The sequence below is a fragment of the Aphelocoma coerulescens genome, chromosome 19, assembly GCF_041296385.1.
Source record: "Aphelocoma coerulescens isolate FSJ_1873_10779 chromosome 19, UR_Acoe_1.0, whole genome shotgun sequence".
Classification (NCBI taxonomy): domain Eukaryota; kingdom Metazoa; phylum Chordata; class Aves; order Passeriformes; family Corvidae; genus Aphelocoma; species Aphelocoma coerulescens.
The window spans coordinates 5,840,320-5,849,611 of record NC_091032.1 but is presented as its reverse complement, the minus strand read 5'-3'; the positions used below and the strand labels follow the sequence as shown (position 1 = coordinate 5,849,611).

Below are 9,292 nucleotides of genomic sequence, written 5' to 3'. Positions count from 1 at the left end.
GGGTGCGTGCGGAGCAGGTGAGCGGTGCCCGGGGAACCGGGAGCGCATCGGGAGCGGCGCCCGGGGAACCGGGAGCGCATCGGGAGCGGCGCCCGGGGAACCGGGAGCGCACTGGGAGCGCATCGGGAGCGGCGCCCGGGGAACCGGGAGCGCATCGGGAGCGGTGCCCGGGGAACTGGGAGCGCACCGGGCACCGGGAGCGCCCAGGGAATGGGGCAGGGAGCGGGCACCGGGGCAGCTGAGCATCTCCGCGCTGTCCCGCAGGTTGCACCAGGTGCCAGGATCGCTGCACAAACGAGCAAAACGTCGTCCGAAATGGCAGCCGAGGTGAGGGGGAGCTTGGCTTTGCTGGTGGGGTGCTGCTCCGGGTCCTGCTCTGCTCCGTTTGGAACGGGTTGTGCAGGGACGCGGTGGGATCAGCATCCCTGGAAGGGTTCAGGAAAGGTGTCCGTGTGGTCCTTAGGGATGTGGGTTAGGGGTGCTCCTGGTAGTGTTGGACTCGCTGATCTTGGAGGTCTTTTCCAACTTTAATGATTCTGGGATTGGTTTTCCCGGGTTTTAAATGGAGAAGGGGACAGCGAACAACTTTGCTGCAATAATCAACCGTCCCACCTCGGATCCTGGCAGCAAAAACGTACCTGGACACCTCTTCCCCATCCCAGCAGCACCATTCACTCCCTGTGCCTTCTGCCCATCACGGGGTGCCCAGCGAGGAGCTGCAAAACTTTGGGGTTTTCCCCTATTTCCCCCCCTCCCCGCGGCAGCTCCTGCGGACAAACCCGCTTCAAACGCAGAGCTCCCGCATCCTGCCTCCGCAGGCTCCCTCCTGCTCTTCCCTCCGCCAATCCTTTGGGGAAAGGGCTGCTGATGTCCCGGTCCCTGCCCGCTGTCCATGGTAGCTCCGCCGGCCGCCCGGCGCCGCGCACTTACCGAGCCCTTCTGGGGGTGTTTTGGGGTTTTCTCTTCTCTTTTCATCTCACGGGAACATTTGTAACACTAAAAGGCACCCAGGCCTCCCTTTTCTGCAACCTGCGCCTTTGCCGGTTTTATCCTAATTTTACACCAAAGCTTGCGAGAACATGGAATCTGGAGCTGCTTCGAACGGTAACTTCAGACACTTTATAGTCGCAGGAGTGGTTTAGAACATGTGGCTTGTGCTGGCCCACAGCTCTTTGTCAGAGGAACGTTTTCTTCTAGTCTCCCTAAAAGAGTGAGATTGTTTAATATTTCAAGGAGCAGAGACCAGCTCTCACTATATTCCTCACTCCTTTACCTTTTTCATTTCTTTTTTTTTTGTCAGGAGTCCATCAAAGGGTCAGAGATCAGCAACTGCCTTAAAAGAGAGTTCCGTGCTGATCATGCACCACGTGCCCTGATGTTCATTTTCAGAGAGTCCTGCAGGAGTCAGATATCTTGGAGGATCCCCAAGCCAGACCTGTAACCTCAAGGGCTAAATTCTAGTGACAGTGACATGCCCTAAAGTCCAGGGTTTTTCTGGTGTAGACTGAATAAAACCATTCCTGAGGTTGTCCTCAGTTTTAGTTTGATAAGGATGGAGATGGACACAAACTGATTTTTAGGGGATATATCCATAAATCTGTGTCTCTTACCTTCTTTACTTGCAGGGGGACAAAATGATGGCAGGAAGGTTTGTGGGGAGCACGGATCCCATCATGGAGCTGCTCAGTGCTTCCATTACTGTTGATCAGAGACTGTCTGAAGTCGACATCCAGGGGAGCATGGCTTATGCCAAAGCCTTGGAGAAGGCTGGAATCCTGTCTAAAACTGAACTGGAGAAGATCCTGAGTGGCCTGGAAAAGGTATTTCTTCCCTTCACAAACTCCCATGTGTGCTGGAATGAATCTTTCCTTACCTGACAGCATATTGCTGTTTTAAAGAGCATCTTTAAATGTCCTTGTGTCCCATCCTCTTCAGACTGAGCAGTCACTAGGAATCATTTCAGTGGGAAGTAAAAACATCCTTTTCCTGCTGGCACATGGAATTTTGAGTCTGGCTGCCCAGCTTGGTGGGGGACAATGCATAGCAAGTGTAGGGGAGTGAAAGGAGTCAGCAGAGAAGGGCTTTTATAAAATATCCATTGTTGTTGCTCACCCACGCTGGACAACAGTGGGTCTGTGCAATATTTTATAGGAAAACCTTTGTGGATGATGCTGAAGAAATCACTGACATTTAGGCTCAGTTTTTTCCTTGCAATGCTTAAATCCTCCATAACACTGCAGGATTATCATGGATAGAGAGATGAATCCCAGCAACAGTATGGAATACCAGGATACAGCAAGCAGCCTGAATGCCAGAGACTTAACACTTGTGGGAATGCCAGGAGCTGGGATTTGCTGGGGACAGCCCCCACACACCAGGGTAGCTGTGGTGGCTGACTGGTTCTTCTGGTGTTTGCAGATCTCTGAGGAATGGTCCAAAGGAGTCTTTGGTGTGATCCAGACTGATGAGGATATCCACACTGCCAACGAGCGCAGACTAAAGGTTTGGCTCCTCTGACCTCTTGGTCCTGATCCTCTGCCTGACATTGAGGGCTTGTGCCTCTGTCCCTCTGTGAAATTCCTTTAGAGCTCGTGGCACTGAACCCCCTGGGGCACAGCCAAGGCTCTCCAAGCCCCCTTTTGTGGCACTGTACAAGCCCAGAACCCAGACCTGCCCTCCCCAGCACAGATCCTGTGGCTACTCCCAGGATCTTGGAGCTGAGTCCCTCCCAGGCAGGGAGATCTGCTCATGTGGATTGTCCTGCTTAGAGCACAGAGATCCTGACAGCAATCCTGCTCTTGTCCTCAGGAGCTGATTGGAGACGTAGCTGGGAAGTTGCACACTGGCAGAAGCAGGAATGATCAGGTACAGACAGAACCTTTTTTTCTCCTTCTGTATTCCTCCCCCACTTCACTTCAGGAGACCTCAGACCAGAGTGGCCTCTGGAACTCTTCCTGGAGGGCAAGAAATTGTGACATGGCCACATAAATACAACCAAATGATGAGAAATGATTTCCCTTCCCATTACACAGGACAAGGAGGGGTTTACCTTGCAGTCACTGCATTTGTCCCATTCTGTGTGGCCTGACTGTGGCCAATCTCCCACAGGTTGTGACTGACCTGAAGCTGTTCATGAAGAATTCCCTCTCCATCATCTCCACGCACCTCCTGCAGCTCATTAAGACGCTGGTGGAACGTGCTGCCATGTGAGTCCTTTCCCACAGTCCCTGTTTTCCATAACTTTGGCCTTTTTGGGGCAAGAAGCTCCTGGGTTTGTCCTTTGTCTGACCCCACTGGACAGCAGCATGGTCTCCTGTGCAGGGAGTTACAGCCAGGCAGTTTGGGGTAGCCCAGGAAGCACAACAGCCCCTTTTCTCCAGAATTCACTTCACAGAAGCTCTCCTCATCCCTCAGAGAAACCTTCCTTCATCCCTGGCAAAGCAGTTGAGGTGGGAGGTCCACACAAGGTTTTAGAAGGCAGCAAACCTATCCGAAGGAGTGGGGAACACGTTTCAGGTTTTTCTGGCTGAGAAAAAGCTCAGCTATGTTACCTCCCTGTCTAGCTCTGCTCCTCGCACTCCAAACCTGTGGTGGACTGGGGAATCCTTGCCTGCTACAGAGGGATTGCTGCTCCAGGCAATTTTCCAGGCAGCCCAGGGCAGATTTACCACACTGGAATAGCTAAACCCAGTGTGCTTGGCTTGAAAGATGACAGGGAGAAGAAGAGGTCGACCCTTCAGCATCTCATAGGCTGAAAATGCTCAATTTGTGACCCTGCCAGGAGCCCTGGTGTGTTCCTGTCCCTGCCCTCCTGTCCCTGCTGCTCACCTCTCCCTCCTTTCCCTCCCAGAGAAATCGATGTGATCCTGCCTGGCTACACCCACCTGCAGAAAGCTCAGCCCATCCGATGGAGCCAGTTCTTGCTCAGGTGAGCACCTCCCACCCTCTCCACCCTCGGGGCCCTGCTCTGCTGAGGGGGCAGCCAGCAGTGGTGACAAACCAGAGGGAACCTCACAAACTGGAACAGGAATTCCCTGTGTCCCTTCCACTCCAACCTCATGTTTAAGGGTAGATCCCAGGCTCCAGGCATGGCAGCACAAGGATTGGAAAAAAAAAAAGAGACATTCCCTAATTTCATGTGCTTTCTCCCCATTGTCCTTCCCCAGCCATGCTGTTGCTCTGACCCGGGATTCTGAGCGCCTGGGAGAGATAAAGAAGAGGATCAATGTCTTGCCTTTGGGAAGGTAAGATCTACCCTTTTGGTGATCACTGGGCCTTGCTTTGCTCTGCAGTCTTCAGGGGTGCCTTCCCTGCTTCCCAGAGCTCAGCTTTGGATGGACATTTAGCATGATTTCTGTTTCTGTCTTCCCTGGCAGTGGAGCTCTGGCTGGAAACCCTGTGGAAATCGATAGAGAGATGCTGCGCAGTGGTAAATGTTATCCTGGGACTGAGGGGCATGGGAGTACCTGTCACACCTGGGAGGGAGGGAATAGCACCATAATGCCCCATCCTGGAGCCAGAGCCTTTAATTTCCCAGGATTTTTGCTGCAGAGAGACAGGCAGTGCCTGTGAGGTGGGAGGAGGAAGAGCCACACCTGCTGCACTCTGGCTGTCTGGGTTCATAAGAAAAGCCCCACTAAACATGTTTGTGTTCCTGGGACTGCTCAAGGGCTCTCAGTCACCTCCTCTGGGGCAGCCTGGTGCATTCAGGCTCCTGTCAGGGCCAGTGTGACCTCCTGTGTCCATCCCCTTCCTTGCAGAGCTGGAATTTGCTTCCATCAGCCTGAACAGCATGGATGCCATCAGCGAGAGGGACTTTGTGGGTAAGCACAGGCAAATCTTCCCAGCACTGTGGGAAGCAGCTCCTGACACCTTTCCAGTTACCTTAACAAGGGGCTGAAATCCAGCACTAGGAGCAAAGGCCCAGTCAGGGTTCTCTGAGTTTTCCAAGCACCTTTCCCCCCTCCTCATTTCCTGCCTTTCCTGCAGTGGAATTCCTCTCAGTTGCCACCCTGCTGATGATCCACCTCAGCAAGATGGCCGAGGATCTCATCATCTACAGCACCAGCGAGTTTGGCTTCCTGACCCTCTCTGATACCTACTGGTAGGTTTTTGGTCTCTGCTGGGGGATTCTCCTCAGCTCTCCCGCCCTGGGAGGGTGAGGCAGTGGTTGGGGTCTCTCTGTGCACGAGGCTGACCCAGCATCAAGACCTTGGCACAAAGGCACCCTCAGGGTGAATATTCCTCAGAAATGCTCACTTATTTCTGATAAGTCAGCCAGGTCTGTGTTCAGCAACTGCTGGCAGAGAGAACTTCCTGCTGTGCTGGGAATGCTGCCAAAGCCCTTCCTTGCCTGGCTGGGTTTGCAATCCCAACAGACTCCTTGTCTGCAGGGTGGCACAACCACAGCCCTCCCTCCGTGAAGTCACATCAATGCTTAGTCTGGCCTGCTGATACCACCCTGGAGGGGCTTGGAGGGAGAGAGTCCTTTTAACTCTCTCTTTGAGGGGTGGGACTGTGTGGCAGCTCCAGACAAGTTGCAAAAGCAAAGGCTTTGCTGTGGGAAACATGAGAATCTTGGCACACTTCATTCATAGATTTCTTACACCCTAAACAGGAGTGCAAGAAAGGGGATGTAGAGGTTTCTTTTGGAGGGCTGGATCAGGGATTGCAGCCAGAGGGTCTTGCTCACCAGTGCACTCCACACACTTTCCCTTCAGCTCTGGCAGCAGCGTGATGCCTCAGAAGAAGAATCCTGACAGTCTGGAGCTGATCCGCAGCAAAGCCGGCCGAGTGTTCGGACGGGTGAGCCCCAAAAAAGAGGAAGAGGGAGGGAAAACTGCTCATGGTGGGGCTGGAGAATCCTCCTTTTTCTTGTCTTTTCTTTCCTAAAGAGCTGTGCCCAGTGTGGGTTCTGGACCTGCCCTGGGGCTGTGCTTTGCTCTGCTCCTCACTCCCTGCCTCTCCTGTTTCCCTCTGCAGCTGGCTGCAATTCTCATGGTCCTCAAAGGACTCCCGAGCACCTACAACAAGGACCTGCAGGTAAAGCCTTTGTTCCTTTCCATACCATTTCTCTGAGCAGACACAGCTGTCTCCTACTCTTGAGCTGTCCCACCACTCCATTTCGCTGCACAGCCCCTGGCTGGGTGCTGGGAAAGGGGCTGAGGCAGGGGATGCTGCAGGAGACACCCTGAATGCCATGGCAGGAGCCTCTGGGATCACATCCCTGCTCTGCTGCCTGGGCTGCTCAGCCTCTTGTGCTGCACCAGGCTGGCTCAGAACCATTTCCATCGCTGTTCCAACACAGGAGGACAAGGAGGCCGTCTTTGATGTCGTAGACACCCTGAATGCTGTGCTCCAGGTTGCCACTGGAGTGATTTCCACCCTCCAGGTAAGGATTCACTATGGAACATGGAGCACATTCTGTGAGTAACACGGGGACAGAGCTCCAGGCTGGTTCTAAAGTGAAAACTCTTCAGTACCTCACCCACACTGCTCATTTTGGTCCCTCTTAGAGCTGAAGTGCTCCAAGGAAGAGCTGATTATGGATAACATCTCCCTTTGTCCCTCCTTTCTGCAGATCAACAAGGAGAACATGGAGAAGGCACTGAGCCCTGAGATCCTGTCATCTGACCTGGCTCTCTACTTGGTTCATAAAGGAGTAAGTACCAGAGGGAGAGCTGGAGCTGGGATTTCTTTGAATGCAGAGGAGCTGCTCAGTGAGGAGCTGTTCTGTCCCAGGGTGATGAGCAGTCAACAACCACGAAAGCTGAAGACACATCCTTTACATGCATCTCAAGGGACTTCATAGTAATTTACCCCCAAATTACTTGATCATAATTTATTCCTAAATCCACCCCAGCAACCCCAGATTCAGCTTGCATTGCCCTAAAGGGAAAACAGCCCAGCCAAAAAAGGCAGCACATCCATTTTTCTCATGGAAAAGCAGCTCAGCTGCCTGGTCACTGACTGCCACCTCTGCTTCCCCCGGCAGATGCCCTTCAGACAAGCCCACATCGCTGCTGGCAAGGCCGTCCACCTCGCTGAGACCAAAGGCATCACCATCAACAATCTCAGCCTGGAGGACCTGAAGAGCATCAGGTTTGTATCTCTGTTATTTCACTTCCCTGCACAGGCAGGGAGCAGCCTCCCCCAGCAGCCTTCCCAAAAGTGCCTCAAAATCCTCCTGTCCTGAATATCAAGGCTGCTCCTCCTGGGGCTGAAAACACTAGAGGGGGACAACATCAGCTCCATTCCACTCCAGCAAGGCATGGGCAAGAATTATTGGAAGGGGCTGGGAGATACTCCTGCCCTAAGCAGGAAGCCCCCAGAGGGGTTTGGCTCTGAAGTTCCTTGGAGTCCCCTTGGACTGTCAGCAGGGCAAGGAGGATGCCCTGTCCTCACTCCCTCAGCCTCTCCACAGACACTGGGCACGTGCAGCAGCCCAGAGCCCCCTGACAGCCCTCCCTGTGCCCGCAGCCCCCTGTTTGGCAGCGACGTGGCGCAGGTGTTCAGCGTGGTGAGCAGCGTGGAGCAGTACACGGCCGCGGGCGGCACCGCCAAGAGCAGCGTGTCCGCCCAGATCGAGCAGCTGCGGGAGCTGCTCAAGAGGCTCAAGGAACAGGCTTAGAGTGTGGGGAGAGATCCCGTGCCTGCAGCGTTGTGCCTGTGCCACTGGTCTGGAGTTAATAAACACTGGGGTGTCTGTAGTTCACTGAAATTCCTCTCTTGTGTCTTGATTCTTTGGGGCACGGTTGGGCTGAGCTCAGAATGTGGGCTCTTCCTTCCTTCTGGGTATGTGTCTCTTGGAGGGGAGGCTGGCAGACTGGGATTGTCCCTTTTCACTCAGCAGAATTCCTTTTCCAGCCCAGCCTTGTGAAGCTGGAGTTTTGCTCAGCCCCTTCTCCCCGTGCTGAGGCAGCAGCACGTTGTTGACTCAGAGCTGCAGGTCTGGAACACACACAGGGAGTAGAAGTAACAAAGGTGTTGCCTCACCAAGTTTAGGGCAAGGGCTGCAGCACAGACAGGACAAACTGCCAGCAGCTAAATCTCCAGCCAAAGTACCCCAGGAGACACAGAGTTCTTGCACCTCTGGAGCTTTTTTCAACACTTCTCACTGCTCTCAGTCTCTCCTTATTCTGGCCCCAAAACAAGTCCATTCTCCTGGCATTTAAACAGCACATTTCAATTACCTTTCCACAAACCGCCTTTGTGTTGGCTCCTTTCCTTCCTGCTGTGTTCCTGTTTTGGCTCATGTCTCACTCTCCAGACTGGTCACCTGTAGCCAGGAAATCACTTATGCACACTCAGCTGCCAGGCTAAAGGAACAGGAAAGCCACAGGTAAGATCAATAGTCAACACCTGCAGAGTCAGAAGAACAGAAATTTCCTCATCTCCACCTCACAGTTGTTTTATCTCCCATAAACTTTCCTATCTGTGCCACTCCCCTTATTTTTCCTATTTGTATCTCCCTCTCCCTTCAGAGCCTCAGCTGAGCAGATTTTTTCTTGCTCCCAGCAGCAAATGTCTGGCATTGTCCCTCATGGCTAGTGCTGGGTGACACGTGGCCAAAATGAAAGGAAAAGGGAAGTAGCAGATTACCACATTTTAGTCTCTTACTTAAATAAGTAGTTTACAGTCACTGGTACTTTCTGCCCATCCAGCCCTTTTCTTAGAATTGTGAAATAATTGAGATTGGAGGGGCCCGTGGAGGTGTCTGGAGCTCCACAGACATTACAGAGTGTGGTCCATGGTGTCTTCAGACTTTCACCATCACCCTTCTCTGACTCGTTGGGATTTAGGTTTTGGTCTCAAACCCTGGCTCATTACAGGCCACAGAAAGGCACCTGAACCAGGAATTCACTTAGGCTGATTATCAGCTGGGTCTCTCTGGATGTAAATCTAGTGTTCACCATTCTTCCAAACCCTCAGAAAATTCCTGTCAAAGCCTGGAGTATGGACATCCATAAAGGATGAACGTGGGAAAAAAAGCATTAAAAGTGAGGGACTTCAGAAGAGGAAGGAATCTGGCAACAAAACGGTTCAAAGAGGTTTTCTCAGGGTAGACAGCGTGATGTTCTGTGCATCCTCAAACCTGAAAGCCTGAAAAAGAAATAATCATAATTGGAAATGTTTGAGAAGCGGTGAATTAATTGTTGGCTACCTACAGAGTCTGAGCCTTGCTCCGGATGGATACTGAAGGCACTACCCTGGACATCCAGCTGCAAAAGGACCTTGTGGGGCAGCCAGGGGCAGCTGGATGTCACTGGCAGTGTCCTGGAGCATCCCTATG

At 52.8% G+C, this 9,292-nt stretch overlaps 1 protein-coding gene across 1 annotated transcript; it reads left to right on the top strand.

The window, feature by feature from the left end:
- LOC138120508 (argininosuccinate lyase) lies at positions 1-7,720 on the top strand. Its single transcript, XM_069033263.1, has 17 exons — positions 1-17; positions 265-327; positions 1,626-1,820; positions 2,419-2,502; positions 2,809-2,865; positions 3,109-3,206; positions 3,851-3,928; positions 4,167-4,244; positions 4,377-4,429; positions 4,761-4,823; positions 4,990-5,104; positions 5,721-5,805; positions 5,983-6,042; positions 6,308-6,391; positions 6,581-6,661; positions 6,995-7,101; positions 7,480-7,720. Exons 2-17 carry the CDS (start codon positions 316-318, stop codon positions 7,628-7,630), a joined length of 1,401 nt encoding a protein of 466 aa, XP_068889364.1. The 5' UTR covers positions 1-17; positions 265-315; the 3' UTR covers positions 7,631-7,720.
- The last annotated feature ends 1,572 nt before the right edge of the window (positions 7,721-9,292 follow it).

Bases quoted from the DNA above. Each gene is read 5' to 3' on its own strand.
- LOC138120508 (XM_069033263.1), top strand. The intron at 5,806-5,982 runs GTGAGCCCCAAA...TTCCCTCTGCAG, and splicing joins CCGGCCGAGTGTTCGGACGG to CTGGCTGCAATTCTCATGGT. The intron at 7,102-7,479 runs GTTTGTATCTCT...CTGTGCCCGCAG, and splicing joins GAGGACCTGAAGAGCATCAG to CCCCCTGTTTGGCAGCGACG.